This window comes from Antechinus flavipes, chromosome X (genome assembly GCF_016432865.1).
Source record: "Antechinus flavipes isolate AdamAnt ecotype Samford, QLD, Australia chromosome X, AdamAnt_v2, whole genome shotgun sequence".
NCBI lineage: Eukaryota > Metazoa > Chordata > Mammalia > Dasyuromorphia > Dasyuridae > Antechinus > Antechinus flavipes.
Genome location: NC_067404.1, coordinates 3353642 through 3373042, shown reverse-complemented (window position 1 = coordinate 3373042; position 19401 = coordinate 3353642). Strand labels below are relative to the sequence as shown.

General features: G+C 34.9%; 1 protein-coding gene across 4 annotated transcripts in view; it reads left to right on the top strand.

Annotated features, from left to right (window-relative positions):
* LOC127542981 (transcriptional regulator ATRX-like) overlaps nucleotides 1-18885 on the top strand; it is a 36977-nt gene extending 18092 nt beyond the window's left edge. For 2 of the 4 annotated variants that reach the window (XR_007948987.1, XR_007948986.1), the window contains 6 exons: nucleotides 1341-1384; nucleotides 1680-1783; nucleotides 4745-4858; nucleotides 11483-11592; nucleotides 12758-12823; nucleotides 17990-18885. Coding sequence is in view for 1 of the 4 variants with exons in the window: in XM_051968956.1 (XP_051824916.1) it covers nucleotides 1341-1384; nucleotides 1680-1783; nucleotides 4745-4858; nucleotides 11483-11592; nucleotides 17990-18025 (408 nt within the window). In the remaining 3 variants the exon portion in view is untranslated. Of the gene's footprint in view, nucleotides 1-1340; nucleotides 1385-1679; nucleotides 1784-2134; nucleotides 2184-4744; nucleotides 4859-11482; nucleotides 11593-12757; nucleotides 12824-17989 lie in introns of all 4 variants that reach the window. The other 2 variants (XR_007948988.1, XM_051968956.1) reach the window with 2 other exon arrangements.
* The last annotated feature ends 516 nt before the right edge of the window (nucleotides 18886-19401 follow it).

Sequence of the window (19401 nt, the reverse complement as noted above, 5' to 3'; positions counted from 1 at the left end):
AATGGAATTTCTTTTTGTAACTCTAACTGTTGGGTTTTGTTAGTGATATATAAGAATGCTGATGACTTATGTGGGTTTATTTTATACCCTGCAACTTTGCTGAAGGTGTGGATTGTTTCTAATAACTTTTTTGTAGAGTCTCTGGGGTTCTCTAAGTATACCATCATATCATCAGCAAAGAGTGATAATTTGGTTTCCTCATTGCCTATTCTTATTTCTTTAATCTCTTTCTCAACTCTTATTGCCAAAGCTAGCATTTCTAATACAATATTAAATAGTAACGGTGATAGTGGGCAACCTTGTTTTACTCCTGATCTTATTGGGAATGGTTGTAGTTTGTCCCCGTTACATATGATGCTTACTGTTGGTTTTAAATAGATGCTACTGATTATTTTAAGGAAAAGTCCATTTATTCCTATACTCTCAAGAGTTTTTAATAGGAATGGATGTTGGATTTTATCAAATGCTTTTTTGTGATTTTCTTCTTTTAAAATAATAATTTAATGGTTCTCTCTGGGAGCAGGTAGGTTTCTCCGGGGGGTTTTCTGGAGGCAGCCTTAGTTTCAATTACTAGTAATAATCACCCAAATGTAGCCAAGTGTTAAAAGTTCAGATCTTTTATTGCTTCCTCCAAAATAGCCCAATTAGTTTTTCTCAGAGGCCCATCTTTCTGCTTGGTTCCAAGAGTTCTTGCAGCTAATCCTTTGCCTTTGCTCCCTTCAGCACAAAGATGGAATGATTCTGTCTTCACCTCCAAGAGTGGGCTTGTGGGCTTCTGTATCTCCCAGAGTGCTCCTGGCTCTCAATCTCCCAGAGTGCTCCTTTCCGACTCTTGTTGATGTTTCGAAGTAACTCTCTCTAACCTGAAATAATTCACTAACCCGAAGCTAAGAGCCTCTTTATATATGATTTCCCAAAGGTTGACTCTTCCTTCTGGAGGCACACCTAAGGGAGGTGTGAATTCACAAAGTTACAAAGTTTACTTTGTGACTCTCCCATACTTGTGAACTCCAATGAGTACTTAAATACTTCTTGCTTATATGAGCTCTCTAAAGGTGTGAACACAAGCATTGTATCAATTAGTTCTACTTAGTACCTTGTTTCAGGTTCTGGCCCAAAACATCTTCTTGTAAGATCAGATCAGTGATACTGAACCAGGCTAAATTAGATAAATTATTGTCTCTATCAACTCTAATGACTTAACAGTTTGTAAAGATTCCAACAGTATCTTTGCCAAACCCCACATGAGGGTCACAAAGAGTTGAGTCACAGAGTTGTATACACCTGAAAAACAAAAACTGTGGATTCACTGACACTTGTATTTGGTTTTTTCTTTTTAGGGTAGTGGCCATTCTGAAGAATTGAAGGCATCATCCCCTGAGAGGTTAGTTAGTGTTTCTGACCAAAATACATGGATTTATTTTAAAAGTACAAATACATCAAGGATGTTGTCCATCTAACTGCTGTCTTTATATCTCTCTCTTCTGCTCTTTCTCCTTCTATATCTTTGTGAAAGATACAAGGTATGACATGATTCAAGTTAGTACTGAGTTGTATATGGAACTATGAATTGTTTGAATATATTTTCATATCAACTTTACTAAAACTCATTAAGGAAGCCAATTTTCTGAAAACTTATTTGGCTTAAGTATAAACATATATTTTAAATTTTTCTTTAGGAAAGAATATATGGACTCTGATGGACAGACTATGGATGAATCTATCAATCAATTTCAGTCAGATAAAAAGTCAGATATTCTTTTGACAAAAAGCTTCATGGAAGGTATGTTGTATTTTAATTTTTTACATATTTGAATGTTAACACTCCTTGTAATGAGTAGAAAATTTGGTTTTAGTTTTATAAAAACTAATTTTCATTATCATAAAATTTTAATTATAGAGAACTAGATTCATAGCCATAAGGGATTTTAGAATTTATCTAAATCCCTGATAGTATAGATTAAGAAATAGGTTCAAAAAAATAACATGACTTACTCAAAATCATTTGTCATTATTTGTCATTATTAACCTGTTTGGTATGTAGGCTCTTAATTTAATCTACCTGGCAAATTTGTAGTTTTAGAAATGTCTTTGAAATGGTTTTTTAAAGATGATTTTTATGTTTTATTTTAAGTTAAAAGCTGCTGGCTTTTTTCTTGGGGAACTTAGAGTTCATCTTTCAGGTTTGAACTTTGGACTTTTTTGCCACTTCTTGGTTTGTCTCCTGACCATGGTGTCTGTTTCCAATATTCATCTTCATTTTCTACCCACTGGTAACCTAGACCTAGACCTAGACCTAGACCTTGTGTTGCATCAGCCATATAGGTGAGCTTTTAACTTATCTTGACAAGGAGGGATGCCTCACTTCCTGCTCATCTACTTTCCCCTTCAAGAGTTTGGTCCTTCCAAACCCCAAGGACCCCAGTTTTTGGGATAAGAATGCACTATTTAACAAAAACTGATGGGAAAATTGGAAATTAGTGTAGAAACTAGGCATTGACCCACACATAATACCATATACCAAGATAATGTTGAAATTGGTTCATGATCTAGACATAAAGAATTATTATAAACAAATTAGAAGAACATAGAAGAGTTTACCTCTCAGATCTGTGGTGGAAGAAGAAATTTGTGATAAAAGAAGAAACAGATCATTATTGATCACAAAATAGATAATTTTGATTATTAAGTTAAAAAGTTTTTGTACAAACAAAACTAATGTAGACAAGATTAGAAGGGAAGCAATAAACTGGGAAAATATTTTTACAGCTAAAGAATCTGAGAAAGGCCTCATTTCTAAAATATATAGAGAATTGACTCAAATTTATAAGAAATCAAGCAAGTCTTCAATTGATAAATGGTCAAAGAATACGAACAATTTTCAGATGAAGAAATTGAAACTATTTCCACTAGTATGAAAGTGTTCCAAATCACTATTGATCAGAGAAATGCAAATTAAGACAACTCTGAGATACCATTACACACCTGTCAGATTGGCTAAGATGACAGGAAAAAATAATGATGAATGTTGGAGGGGATGTGGGAAAACTAGGACACTGATGCATTGTTAGTGGAGTTGTGAACGGATCCAATCATTCTGGAAAACAATTTGGAACTTTGCTCAAAAAGTTATTACACTGTATGTGTATATATATGTATAGATATGTATAGATATGCATATATGTATATGTATCTGTATAGATATGTATATATGTGTGTGTATAGATATGCATATATATGTATGTGTATATAGATATGCATGTGTGTATATAGACATGCATGTGTGCAGCCATGCACGTGGGTGGACATGTGTGTTGCAGACATATGCACGCATGCAGACAGGCATGTGTAGATATGTGTGCTGACATGCATGTGCGTGTGTAGACATGCATGTGCGTGTGTAGACATGCATGTGCGTGTGTAGACATGCATGTGTATGTAGACCTGCATGCATATATATATATCTTAACATATTTAATATGTATTGGACTACCTGCCATCTAGGGAAAGGGGTAGGGGGAAGGAGGGCAAATTTGGAACAGGTTTTTTCAAGGATCTATGTTGGAAAAATTACCCATGCATATGTTTTGTAAATGAAAAGCATTAATAATAATAAAAAAAAGTTTGGCCCTTCTAGTTCATTCAGGTTTTGCCTTATTTTCCTGCAGTTGTAGATCTAGACACCTAAATGCTCTTACCAAAATGTCCAGGGGCACTTGAGCTGCCAAGTCTGATAGTTATCCTTCTATCCTCCACTTCAGTTCTAATCCTATTTTTTAGCTCTATGCTGCAATTGATACTCATGTTATAGTATTTCCTCTTTTCTTGGACTCATTTTCCTGCCTCTCTCTTCCTCAGTCTCTCTTTTTTATTTGCTTGCTTATTATTCATTTTGCACATCTACTTCTCGACTTTGGGGTCTTTCATTTCTCTTGGTGATTATTCTGCACTAAAGGGTTTAATTTTCATTCACATACAGATGACACTCTTAGCTATGTATAAAAAGCCAATTGTAACTCTTGAATTTCAGGTTTATCTCACTGTCTGGTATTACCCTTAATTATTTTTTACAGATAAGGGGACTGAGGCAGACAGAAGCTCAATGACTTACAGATGCAGTCTCCTTTGTGTGCTGTAGCTGATTAGAATGAGAACTTCTTGAGATCAGGGACTTGATTTTTTATTTTCTAAAGTTTTTTTTCCTGAGGCAATTGGGGTTAGGTGACTTGTCCAGGATCACACAGGTAGTAAGTGTTAAGTGTCTGAGGCCAGATTTGAACTTGGGTCCTCCTGACTTCAGAGCTGGTGCTCTATCCACTGTGCCACCTAGCTAATTCTTGGTTTTTTATTTTTATTATTAGCGCTTTGAAGCTAGGCCAGAGGGCAGAAAATACTCTGAATCTTTGGTCTTGGAGAATAAAGCTTAAGATTCTAAAAGGACGAGGGAAATTCTAACTTTGGAATGGTTTTCCCCCCTAAGATCTTAGTTTCAGAAGAAGAATAAAAGATAGATTATTATTGCTCCACTTTCCTCCCATGGGTTTCTTCTCAAGAATTTCATTTTGAATATCTGGAAACTTCCAGATTGCAAATAAAAGGTTGTGATGAAGTCCCTTAGCATTTTGGAACAAACTTGCCATCTTGTTTTATCTGGTGATTTTTAAAGCCTTGTTATTAATTATGATATTCAGAGTTGATTCAGTGTTTTCACGTAATTTGCATCATGATTATTATTAAATTGTAGGTAATGTGGTTGGACAACCAGAACCAAAGCAGAAGGAAGACAAAGATGATTTTCAAGAGCCTGAAGTTAGCACCAAAAGTAAAAGGAAAACTGAAACTTCCAAAAGACATGTTGGTAAGTACTTTAGTTGAAAATTAATTTCAAAGTTTATTTTGGGGAAAAAAAGGATAAAAACCACCAAATCATTGGAAGATATGCACTAATACAAAGAGACTACAATATTGAAATTGGAAAGAATACTGAAAAAAGACATTGAACACTTTTTATAACCATAAAGAATTGAGAAAACATATATTCTTCCTGTGTTGTAGATAAAAATGGAGTTAACAGTTTCTGTGCTTGTGATAGAGGTGTTAAGACCTCGAGTGAGAGTTATTTTCCAGCAGCAAACCAGGAGTAGTCAGATTAATATTATTCCCCAGGTTGGGGGCCAGTACAAGTGGGATGGTGTCCAGGGTGGAGATGGTGACGTTCAGAAATGGGGCCTTTACTAATAGTGCCTCAGGTCTCAGATGTCCATTATTGTGAGGAAAAAAAGGATAGGAATGGGGAGAATAATGTACTTAGGGAAATGACCAATGAGCAAAATAGGGGAAATTGTGGTCAGAGAGAGCAGAGAAACATCAGATAATAAAAGGATTAGGAATAAGAGAATGATGACAAAATATGATAGGCAAAAAAGAGGAAGTAATCAGAAAGAGAGCGCAATCAAGTGCCAAAAATTTTTGAGAATCAAGGAAGAATAAAAACTATTGGACTTAAGCTGTATAACTGTAGCTAAAGTAAACTGTCAACCAATAAACATTCATTAAGAACCTATTATTTACCATGTGTTATGCTAAGCATTAATTATGCAAAGGAAGATAAAACATAATGCTTTTCTCTCAAAAAGAAATCAGTCTAAAGGAGAAGTAACTTTATTTGAATATTTTAATACTTCAATGTTCTTCTTCCTTTGACCCCAAAATTCTTCCTCAACATTCTCAAAGTCAAATAAGTATCAGTTTAATAGCTGTAAGATTTAGAATGTGCCTAAAACCCTTATTTGTGGCCTACTTCTAATCTGCTCTGATAAAAGCAATTTGGTGTCAGAAATACAGGCTATAGCCCAGTCTAATATTCTATAAAGACATGATCAGCCTAACAAAGGCTCCTTAGTTTGCCTTTCTTTCCAAATGTTTCATTCAATACTGTAATCAAATTGCTTTTCCATCTTTCTCAAAAGTTGCAGGTCATTATTCCTAGTAAATATAGTCAAATTTTGGTCACTATGAATTATTTTTGGATGGGTTTTGATTAGAAAAAAGATTAAATTTTTCTCTTTAGAAGCTTGCTTCATTCTGAACTAACAGTAGTCTTGCTACAGTTATGATTTTTTGTTTTGTTTTGTTTTTATTTATACCTGTGAGAAAGTAGGCTACATTTTTTGAGGGAGGGAGGCAACTGGGGTTAAGTGATTTGCCCAGGGTCACATAGCTAGGAAGTGTTAAGTGTCTGAGGTCATATTTGAACTCTGGTCCTCCTGATTTCAGGCTGGTGCTCTCTCCACTGTGCCACCTAGCTGCCCCAAAGTAGGCTACATTTTAAAAAAATCTATATTTGATTTGGCTCATGTTACTTGGAATTCATTTTAACTTTCTTGTTTATTCCTTTTGTTAATTCCTTTCCTTTCTTCCCTTTCTTAGTTTGCTGTTTGGTTGTGTCTGAAACTCTGACCCTGCTGTCTATGCTTTTTTTTTTTTTTTTAATTTTTCCTTTCTTCCTTTTGAAAATATATTAAAAAATCATGATTGATACTCCAGCTTTCTTATGTAATAAATTCTGGTTCTGCCCTTTATTTTATCTTTGTGTATCTCATTTTTATATGTATTATGTACACACATGTATTTCTCATTTTACTTGAAAGCAACAAGCTGTTGAATTTAACAGTTTAATCTGTTCTCCTTTTCTGCCTTATGAGTAAAATACTTGTAAATTTTTCCTCCCCCTAATTTCCTCCCATTATCCTTCTCACCCTATTTGCCCAGTGAGGTTCCTACACTGACTTCCTCCAACTTGTTTGTTTCTTTATCAGTTCTTCCTTTTGTTTCTCATTTGAATAAAACAGTTGCTCATTTTTCTCTCTCACTAAACATTTTATTTTTTTAGACTTGATCCTTTGTACTCAGTTCAGCTCAAGCCTTTCTTTAAAAAAAAAGTTTTTGTTTAAAAACTAAATATTAAAAAAGTTAAAAAAGAAGCAAAATATCATGTGCATATCAGGTAAGGGAGGATTCAAAATATGTAACAATATCATTTCAAGAAAGTGATGGTCATGTAATGGTTCTCTAAGTTCACACATAATCAGTATGCTGTAATGATGTAATTATAATAAGGTATATGAGGGCTAAGAAGGACTGGAAATGGGACATTCTATCTTTGACCAGCCTTATGGTGGCTCTCATGCCTCCTGCACTAAGATCAAGACTGGGCCAGAATCAAGAATCTAGACTCTATTCTTGACCATTCTCATGGTGTCTGTACTGCTGAGACCAAAACCCTTACGGAGGACTTCCAGAAAGCTAGCCTGAACATTACATTAGCCCTTTTCTCCCTTTCCTCCCTTGTACCTTCCACTTAGCAGGCTACAGTTAAATATGGATATATTTATGTATATACATGTGTATATAAAGATATATGTATATACATAATACATCTAAGATAATATTGATTTGGCTGGCATGTAATGAAGATTTCTCTATTTTGACCGAATCTTTCAAAATTTTGACCTAGTCTGGGATAAGTGATTACTACCCCTGCCTTTGTTATCTTTCTTTCTTTCTTTTTTTTTTTAAATAATTATAACTTTTTATTGACAGAATCCATGCCAGGGTAATTTTTTTTTTTTTTACATTATCCCTTGCACTCACTTCTGTTCCAATTTTCCCCCTCCCTCCCTCCACCCCCTCCCCCAGATGGCAAGCAGTCCTATACATGTTAAATAGGTTACAATATATCCTAGATGCTATATATGTTTGCAGAACAGAACAGTTCTCTTGTTGCACAGGGAGAATTGGATTCAGAAGGTATAAATAACCTGGGAAGAAAAACAAAAATTCCAATAGTTTACATTCATTTCCCAGTGTTCTTTCTTTGGGTGTAGCTGCTTCTGTCCATCATTGATCAATTGAAACTGAGTTAGATCTTCTCTTTGTCGAAGAAATCCACTCCTATCAGAATACATCCTCAAACAGTATCGTTGTTGAAGTATATCCTGGTTCTGCTCATTTCACTCAGCATCAGTTCCTGTAAGTCTCTCCAAGCCTCTCTGCATTCATCCTGCTGGTCATTTCTTACAGAGCAATAATATCCCATAACATTCGTATACCACAATTTACTCAACCATTTTCCAATTGATGGGCATCCATTCATTTTCCAGTTTCTAAGCACTACAGACAGGGCTCCCACAAACATTTTTGCACATATAGGTCCTTTTCCTTTCTTTAAGATCTCTTTGGGATATAAGTCCAGTAGTAGTACTGCTGGATCAAAGGGTATGCACAGTTTGATAACTTTTTGCCTGCCTTTGTTTTCTAATAAATTATGCTCCTGTTTATTATTATTTTTGCATGCATCTCTTATTTTTTATCTCCCCTGACTCCTCTGCTTTAGAACTACCTGCCCTTGGCCCTGCTAGTACTTAACCTGTCCAAGAATCCCTTCTTTATTCTCCCCCTTCTCTGCCTTTTCCCTCTCTCTTTATTCCATTCTGACTAATCTACAAACACTCCTATTCCAACCCTATCTTATTTCTTTATAGATATAAAAAACTTTATCCCCTTGTAGATGTGCATGTACCATCCTTTCTTTAACCCATTTCTGATATGAGTGGGCTTCCAGAAACCTCAGTCCTTCTCACCTAATTCCTTGCTTCTTGCCCCTCATCTGTGAAATGGAGTTATTCCTTTTAACTTGTCTTTCACCATTTTGCTTTTCAGAATCACATCATCCTCTTCTCTACCTCTGGCTTTCTCTCAAATTATTAATGACAGTCACAGACATAGGGTACTGTACATCTCCATGTAGGAACCACATAGTCTCGCCTGACTGAGTCCCTAGTAATTCATCCCTGATGCTTACCAGATGTTTTTCTTGGATCTTAGATGTCTCTTTCCAATGCAAACCTGAAAGCCTGGCAGCTCATGCAATATTCCTTCTCTTAGTTCAGAAGTATCCTTCACTTGCTGGAGGTGAAAGTTTTGGCTGCAATCCCACTTTTTTCATTCCTTGACATATGCTGTCCCAGGACCCGTAGTCTCTTAGAGCAGCCGCTGTGTGGTTCACTTTATGGCAATGTCATGTTTGGTTTGCCCATCTCGCGCCTCTCTCCTGGGCTCAGTTTTGTTTTGTGCAGCCCCTGTATCACTGAGTAAACCTGCATTCAGTTCTACCATTCCATTTTCTCCAGAGTTCTAACTATTAAAAAATATTGTTCATCTTTTTAATTTCTCTTTTGTTTGTTTTGATTAACTTAGTTCTCAAAAAGGAAAGTTGAGGGCCCCCATTTGTATAGTGTTGTTGTGTTTCTCTTGTAATTCTTTTAACTTTTTTTTTTTTTATTTAGAGAGTATCATTTGCTGCACGTGTATAGTGTTGATATTTCATTTTTATGGTACTTCTTAGCAAAAAGTCATTCGCTCGTCTCTTTTAATTAGACATATTTTTGCTTTTGCTTTATTAGAAATCATAATTACTACCCTCTGCTCCAGGACTTACCTTTACTGTGTGTGTGGCTCTTTACTTCGAATTATTTCTTATTTTTTTTAAACCACCTACATTTTGTGTTTAGGTTTATCCTGTTCATATTTGCAGTTATGACTACTGTATAATTCCCTTCAAATTATCTTTTCCCCATTTGCCCTTTTATCCCCTTTTTTTACCCTGTCCTCTTAGTTTATGCTCACCTTCTCCACAGACCCTCTTTCTCTTTTCTCCTTTCTTTCTGTAGAACCAAATAGATTTCTATATCCAGCTCACTTATTCTCTCTGATCCACCTCCATAGGGAGTAAGATTCAAGCATTATTCCACCTTCCAGTGTAAAAGCTCTTCTTGTTTTCCACTTTTATGTAAGATAACTTACTCTTTCTTACTTGGAGGTTGAGTCTTTATTGAGTTGTATTCAAATTGTCTTAGAACAATTGTTTGATTTGATTATTTTCTCTGTTCTTTGCCCTCTGAGGCAATATTCTGTCTTTTCTTTGTAAAAAAAAAATTGATTTTCTGATGTGCTTTCCCATCTTCACAGAATTCTCTCCCCATAGTATTTTCTTGGCAAAGATATTTATCATTTGAAGTTTTTTTTCTCTTATTATTGCTTGGACCAGAGCCACACATTTCACATTTAGCTATTGCTCACAACTCTTGTAATCTGGCGACATGTGGTGATTGATGTCAGAGGGCACTCATTCCTCCAGCTAGTAAATTCTCGTGGATCTCCCAAGATCTCTTTGGTCTTGCCATTTTTGTTGGACATTATGCTGCATTTCTCTCAATACTCTCATTTGCTAGTGGCCAGATCCCTCCTGAGGCTCCACAGACCTTTTTCTCTTTCTCCTTGCTGTGCTTGATTATGGGAATACTTTCTTCACCTCTAATTAATTGTATGGAGAAAGCTTTTAGTTTATCTCCATTGCAGATAATTCTTGCTGATAATATTTATAAATATTACTTATCACATTAATGCATACTCCATTTGTCCTTATGCTCTTTAATGTTTTTTTTTTTAAATAGGAATGGATCCTTTATTTTGGAAAGGTCTTTCTCTGCATCTGTAAAGATAGTCATGTAACTTCTGTTGGATTTTCTTTCTTGAGAGTCTGCTGTTATATTACAATTGTCTTATTATGCCCCCATCTTTAACTCCTTATCCATCTTCTTTTTTTTTTTTTAATGCCTTTCTATTCTCTTCTGGTCACCTCATTTTCTTTTTTAACAGCTTGATATGCAGAAACTTGATAACTCGTTTCTGTCATAATCTTTTCAAATATTTGTTTGCAGCTATTGAGCAATCACCTATTTATACTTTTCCCTATTCACTCTAATTCAAGTCCTCCATATCTTTGTTGCTACAATAATTTTCCTTAATGGTTGGTTTACCTCTGTTATTACTGTACTAATTAGTCTTTAGCATATAATATAAATGCGTCATTTTGATTTTTAAAGTCCTGAAATATTATCCTTTCTAACTATACTTGCTTTTCTTCCCCAGCTGGCCTAATGTTTTTCCTATTGATATTCATCTGTTTCTGTTCTTTCATTGTGACTATTGTTTCACACACTGTCTTTCCACCTTATTCTAAATTTTTTTTTTTGTCATTTTAGTTGTGTCTGACTCTTCAGGAGCACATTTGGGGCTTTCTTGACAAAGATACTGGAGTGGTTTACTGTTTCCTTTCCTAGCCTATTTTATAGATGAGGAAACTGAGGCAGAAATGAATTGGGGGAAAAAAAATGTATGATATCTTCCAGTTCCAAAATTTGTTAGTTTGTGAAATTTATGAAACTTTTCCATAATTTTGTATAAGTATGCAACAGTAGAATTATATGTGTGTGACACACACATACACACACACATATATATCCTTCTAATTAAGATTCCTACTGATTAAGCAAATAGGACATTGCATTTTTATATCTCAATATCTTTTTGGCAGTTTCAAATTTTGTTAACAGACTATGTTTCTGATTGATTTGTTTAGGAGAAACACTTTATGACACTATGATCTGTACTGCTTGCGGACAACAGGTGAACCATTATGAGAAGGATTCAATATATAGACATCCTGCATTGAATATTCTTATTTGTAAGGTATGTAGTTATGTAGTAGATGATGATTTTATTAACTGTGAACTATTATGCTTTTTCTTCTGGAATAAAGGACAAACTCTCCTGTTAGACTAAGATAGCCTGTTTGTTTAGATGAATTCCATAATGATTCATTTCAAAAGTGAAGGTTTTCTCATCAGAAGTGAGGTGCAATAAGTGCTGAACTTATAAAGTCAGACATGATTAATAAATTGGTTAGTTTGCATAAACTCATGAGGACAATCACAAAGGTTATCTGTGCCTTACCTGTGAGCTCATACTGTTTGGATCGGTCATAGTGGACTACAAGGTATCTTGACCCCATCATAGTGAGTTAATTTTTACCCTCTTTGATTACTAAGGACATGGTTTAAAAAAAAAAAAACAAACTTAGTTCTATTCATGTTTAACATTATATATAATAATATACGCTCAATTGTTCTTGCTTTTGGTGAAAGGAGAAAATTTTAAATTACTCTTTTGGAATCGGCATTTATTGTAATAACAGTAGTTTTAATGATAGCTTCTTTTCCCTAGTACTTTAAGATTTGTATTGTATAATATATATAATATACATTATATATATATATTACATATATGTGTAATATGTATAATTATATGTATAATATAATATATACTGTACACATGTAAACTTGCTTGATGCACAACAATCCTGTGAAGCTGTATTACTATAATATGTTTTCTCTGAGAACGAATAAGTTATTTGAAGAGGGAGTTCATTTGAGCTCTTCCAGACTCTTAACTTATTCAATGTGTTTGAGCATAGCAAAAGTTGTGTTTTTCATTGTGTTAATAATGTTTGGTATTGTTTTTTGGATGCTGTTTATTTTCCTTTTATCAATTTACACAATTTTTTCCTTTGAACATATTTTGCATTTTCTTTAAATCAGCTTATCAGTTAACAAAATTAATTCTTCATAGACATTTTGTTCTTCTGTTCCTCGTGATATGCCATTACTTTGTTATCAGTTCTTTACTTTGGCACAATACTTCATTTTTTTACTGTGAGTAAAGTTATCACTCCAGTTTTATGTTTAAATATAGTGTATGCTGAGTGGTTTCAATCATTTTAAAATTTGTGCTTTATGAATGTTAATATTTTAATAGATTTACAAAATTTAGAATTGAATGTTAATTCCTTTTTTAGAACTGCTACATATATATGACTGATGACATTAAGCCATGATTCTAAAAGAACTCATAAGCCCTACAGGTAGGAATATATCTCCCAAAATGCTTTATAGCATTCCTATTTTGGGGATCTCTTAAATAGTTTTATTTATTTATACTTTATTTTATTTATTCTCTCAGTGACTTTTAATTGTGTTACCAGGTGTCAGAGATTATAACATATATTAAAAATGAGACGTATAGTAGTTTTAAATTTATAACTACTAATATTTTCTAGCTAAGGAAAAATGACATTAAATATGCTATGGTTTCATTTTTTTATTTGAATTCAGGTCGTCTTGAGCTGCCCATGGTTTTTCTAGAGATTATTAATCTAGGTTCTTTTTGGTAAATTTCAGGATATCTCTGAATTTAGATGGTAAAGAAATTGATACCTTTATTTTAATTGACATTTAAAATTAAATACTTAAAAAGTCAAAGATTTTTTTTTTCTGACTAAAGGCATTACAGTACCACAATGGTATCTATAACACAAGAAAAATACTAACCAAGTCTAGTTCATACTGAATTTCCAACATAACTGCCACAATCATATTCTTTGTTGTATTTGACATTTTTCAGTTGTGTATAACATTTTTTAATAAGTTTATTTTTAATACACATTGCTTTATGAATCATGTTGAAAGAGAAAAATCAGAACAAAAGGGAAAAAACATGGGAGAGGGGAAAAAAAAACAGAAAAAAGAAGTTACATTCAATCTCCATAGTTCTTTTTCTGGATGCAGATGGCATTTACTGTTCAAAATCTATTGGAATTAGTTTAGATCATTGAGCCACTGAGAAGAACCAAGTCTTTCATAGTTGATCATTGCATATTTGTGCTGTTATCGTATACAATGCATTGCTGGTTCTGCTTATTTCACTCAGCATCAGTTTGTGTAAATCTTTACAGGTCTTTCTAAAATCAGCTTCATCATCAGCTTGATCATAATCTTCTATATAATAGTAATATTCTGTTACCTTCATATACCACAACTTGTAAAGTCTTTCCCCAGTTGATGGGCGTCTACTCAAGATTCAGCCTGAGATTTCTCAAAAAGTACTGAGGTCTCTAACACTATTAGGGCTTTCTAATACATCATTTACAAGGGCTGCATCATATCATATGGACAGAAACAGCCAACATGCAGACCTGTGTGAAGATTTGGAAAGATGTCATTCTAGTCATCCCAGTTTGTTTTCTGTCTCCCCTTTTGTGATGTTGTCATTGTCTCACTCTGACCTTTCTGACTTTCTCTCTTTTCAATAGCTAAGTAATTACTTTCTTAATACCCCCTCAATTTTTTAAGTTAAAGGCTATTTCTGGTCTAGTTTATACTTTTAAAAATTCCTTTTAAGCTCTTCCAAGATTCTTGGGGGGAATCTGAGAACAAATGACAATTTTTGAAGTTCCAAGTATAATCACTTGGATACTGTGGTCCTTTTGTAAGTATGACTTGATCTTCCCTGTTACTGCAAAAATTTTTCATTATCTTTTTAAAATAAAATTTTCTTCTAGATCTTTTATTTTTGTTTTCCCACACATTTCCTTTCTGCTTATTTTGTGACATGGAATTTTTTATGTGATAGTCCTGATCTGGTCTTGTGCAGTAATAAATTAATGTGCAGCTTGCTGCTGGCTTTCAAGGCTTACTGGGTTGATTTCACTAGAGGGTGTGAGATGGGAATAGGAGTGTGTGTGTGTGTGTGTGTGTGTGTGTGTGTGTGTGTGTGTGGGTGTGGGTAATTTCCCTGATAGCTTACCTGGGGTGTGTAGATTATTTAACTGTTATGCTGTCCCACAGGTGGGGTGAGGAAGGGCCTTACTGATGGTAACAGAATCTTTTTGGTGGCTGGTTTTGGAGGAGGGTCCAGATGTTACAATTAACTTTCTAGTTTTATTGGCTAGATTGATGGCTGAAGGATCAGTTGGCTTTTCTTATTGATGTCCTTTTCAAAGGACAACCTTGGCTCCAATGACCTGCTCTGTGGCAGTGGAAACCAGCATTAGGGAGCTGAATTTATTTAGTTTTATTTCAATTAAAGTTCATAATTCATCTTAAATTTTCTGTCCTTATACCTTTGCATCAATCTGAAATCTTTGGCACTTTGTTCCTCAAATTTTCTATCTTCCATTAAAGTTTAGCTAATGTAGGTCTATCTCAATGGAGTAAGAGAGAAACAAGTATCAAAAGTGGTGGTAGTAGTGGTGGTGGTGGTGGTGGTAGTAAAAGACCTCACAGCAGGAGGCCAAGTAGAATTCCAAGCCTTGGACAATTCATCTGTGAGGACCCATCCTCTCCCAAAACAGTGTCTTAGGCAGGTGAGCAGTCTGTATATCACAGCAAGGCCTCAATGTAACCCCTCGTCCCCAGAACAAAGCACCAGCCAGATCTTGACCCCATTGCTGGTCAACATAGAGACTCCCTCTTGCCATTTGTGTGCAGAGAGACATTGGTTCCATAGCAACCCAAGAAAAGGGTGCAGCCCAGCCACAAAATATTTAATATTTTATTTAATTTACTTTTCATGGAATTGAATGCTACTTTCTTAGAGATGGAGGAACAATCCTACTGGTACACCTGTGGAGTTCTCTTTTTTCATTTAGCAGCTGCTGAGTTTCTCCATCATTTCCCTCAAACCAGTCTTTGAAATCAAACTTTGCATGCAAAGCTTGAGTTTTTCTCTGTAGAGAGCAATTATTTTTTCTGTATCTGGTTTCTAGTTCCTCCTTCAACATTACTTTGCATTTATTCTATATTTAAATGTGTATGTGCTTTGTCTCCTCCTTAGAGAATTTAAGTTCCTCGAAGCTGAAGCCTGTCATGTGTATCTTTTGTTTTACTACTAACACAAAATATTCACTGAATTCAATAAATGCTTTTTAATTTGTTTCCTACAAGACACATTTTGCTCCTTGTGCCATTTAGCTTCAATAAGATCGTTTTCAATTTAAAAATTGTCAAATACCCATTTTTATTAAACATTTAGTATTTGCAAATATCTTAAGAATTTAGATCCTAACATCACTGAACTGGAAAAGAGACATTTTGACTGATAATAATAATGATGTTAATAATTATGATTCCTTGTATGTACATAAGGACTGGATGCTAAGTCACAACAATCCTGAAACATAGATGTTATTAATACAGTTGAGAAAACCAAAGCAAATATTCATTAAGTGACTTGCCCAAGGTTAAACAATCACTGATGAGGTTGTGGTGGCAAAAACAGGTTCAGAATAAGCATGAGACAAATTCACAAGGGCTATTTTCTATCAAAAGGAAGGTTTCTTTAGGAGAAGAGATTACAAAGCAGAGATAAAATAGGCCCCTGAAGTGGAATATGGAATAGAGTTGGAGAGCATCTAGTTGGAAAGGAATTTGGAAGGATCCATGAGAGGAATATATCAGGAGGCCTAAGCGTGCCATTGATCGGTAGGTTAGATTCACAGAGGAGTTCAGTAGAATCACCAGTTAGAGTGAGGACTACGGCACCATTAGAAGGAAGGAGGGAGAAAGAAGAACCTCCTGGTGGGCTTAGTCAGGAAGAAAACCTGGCAAAGGTCTTTATCATAAGCAGATACGGAAAATATAACCTTGGGGATATCTCATGGGTAAAGGCCGGAACTCAAGGCATGGGAAGGATCAAAGAGGAGAGAAAGTATTAGGAAGCTTAAAGGTTGGGGGAATCAAGGAACTAGATGGAATAATACACCTGGCAGACCAGGGCCAGGACCTGTCTAAAGATATGATAATCAGCATCTCTAAAGGTTGTTTAAAGATGCATAAGGTTTGAGGGATGGACAAAGGAGTTTCATCCTCACAATCATTCTCTAAACAGTATATTCTTATCGGAATTATTGTATCTGATGATAGCCAGATGGGCAGGGATGCATAGCTAGTCAGTGAGTCTGAATCTGAACTCAGACTTTCCTGGCCTAACGCCAAAACTCCATATTCTTTGCCCCAAAGGTGCTCTCAAATGTCTTCCATAATTGACAAACTTACTTTCATTTTCCAGAGAGAACTATCACATAACTATCATTAACTTCCACTTGCCCAATTGTAATTTTCAATGCATTATGTTCTTCAATGAGCTTTTCCTCTTTTAAAGTAGTTTTTTAAAATGAAATTCCCAATTTTGTTTTCTAAGACTTTCTCATAAGTGGATTTTTTCTTTTTACTGAAGTGCTAACTTTTTTCATGATTCTCTTGTATCACTTTCATTATTTTCCGCAATTTTTCTTTTACCTCTTTACTTGCTTGTTGAGATATTTTTAAAGCATTTTTTCAGTAATTCTTTTTTGAGCATGAAACCAATTCATGTTTTTCTTTATGAGCTTGAATGTTGTCTTTTTGTTGTCTTTTTTTGAATTTGTTTTGATCATCCCTGTCACTACAGTAATTTCTTATGGTCATGTTCTTTTTTGCTATTTAGTGATTTTTCCAACCTATTTCTTAAGTTTTACCTTTGTAATAAAATTGGGCCCTGAATGAGGAGAGCATTGTCTCAAGCTTCAAGTTTTTGTTCTGTTGGTTCAGAGCTATTTCTGGGCATCTGTAAATTTTCTGCTTTTCTAGGATGTTATGATCTAAGACAGGGTGTAATTACTGGTTTCCTGGTCTGAACTTTTAAAAATCTGAGTGACCAAAAGTTCTCTTTTTCTGAGCTGTAGTTGTGAACTGCTCCGTTGGATGCCAGTCTTTATTCTTGCCTTAGGATGGCAATGTGGATCTCTGTATGGCCAATGCAATAGAGTTCTGTACTCAGTGCCAGCTAAGAATCTTCTTTCTGACCCGTTTCTCAGTCCTTACAGAGCTCTTTGGAAGCATCAGTTGCTGCTGCTTTAGTTGCTTTTCAAGGTCATGTGTAGGAGGCCCACTAAAGGCTAGTTTGGTTTGGAATATTGTTTTATCCTTTTTATTTATTGGTTTTTCCATCCCAGAATTAATTTTGGGCATTATTTTAAAGTTGTAAAGATGTTTCAATGGGAGAAATTGGATAAATTCCTGCTTTTACTCTGTAGTACTGGGTTGCAAGGGCATGCACAATTTAAAAAAATATACAATGAGGTATATTAAGTTATATTAAAATTTTTGTAATTAGTATATTTTTGTTTCTAATTAACTTTTTAAAAAAGCTTTAAATAGTTGAATAAGATTGATGTTTCAATGTTTTTGCTTGTTTTTCCTTTATATTTCAGATGGTGTGCAGAAGGCGGAAACATAATTTTTTGTAATTCTTGCTATAATACTTTTTGTGAAAAATGCATTTGGTACAGTCTAGGGAGAAAGGAGATCTCAAATTTGATGGATGAAAACACTAAATGAAATTGTTATATTTGTCAACCTGAGACTTTGTTGGTTTTGATTGCCATATGTGACAGTGTATTTGAGACTTTATTACACTTAGATCAGCATTAAAAAAAAAAAAAAGTAAGTAAAAAGTGTGTCAATACCTGTGATCATCCAGAAAAATTCAAATATGGAAATTGTGCTGAAGAGACCCAACATTTATATGATTCTTCCTCTGAGACTTCAACATATCCTTTTTTTATATTACTGATTCCAAAAGAGTTGATTAAAAGAACAAAAGCATTGATAGAGGATGTGATGGTTTATTAATGCTACTTTTCTGATTGTTTTGGAAAAAATATCCAATAATTCAGAAGTTAGCCAAGTGCAAATTTAAATCAGTTGGAATCTGTTAGATAATTGATGATGGGGATAGGTAATGCTCAGGAGGCTTTAGAAGAATGCCTGAAAAATGAAATAATTAATAATGTTAGAGAGAAGGAAGAAAATCCTAAAAAAGAGACAAAATGAGGATGCTTTAAAAGATACTAAAACCCTATGATTTCTGTGTTAGGATTGAGAGCTATTTCCCTGTTCATGGCTAGAATGTGAGGGTACCCGCTGTGTCTAACCAGAGGGTAGGTCCAGCCCTTGGGATGTTTCTTAGATTTGTTTATGTTAGGGTATGTAAACTTTCTTGTTTCCTTCCTGTACACCACCTCTCATTACTGCCAGTCCGCCCTGGTAGAGGGAGATGCCTAGTTCTCGTGAGACTTGATCAAATAAATGCTTCTGTTTTCTACAATGAGAATCCTTTGTTTTTAATTCAGTTGGAGGACTTCTGACCCACACACTTTTAGGGGCTTCTCCGGGATCCCCCTTTGAGGAGTGGTCTCCTATAGAGAGTAGAGTCCAGCACACACCCAGATTTTACTTGGGGACTCCTGTTTTTGGTGGAGAATTCTGACCAATCAAAGGAATGATCCTGAAGAAAGGGACTTAGAGAGACAGAAGTGAGAATAGGGTTCCAACAAATCAAAACAAAAGTAAGAAAAATCTGGCCAGGTGGTAGGGAGGGGTCACACAAGTTATAGTAGTATAACCCAGAGGTAAGCTACCAGAGGTCTGGGGGATATTTGCTGAGTCTATTTTAAAATTGACCCCTAGAACCAAAGAAACTTGGCATGTATCCCCTGAGAAAAGTGCCACTACCCCAAGGGGGATTAGGGTTTGTGAACGCTCCCCTTACTGTCAGAGAAGCCAGAAGTTTTAAAAAGGAAAGGAAACGCTTATGGAGGATCCTTATGGTCTCTCAGAGCAA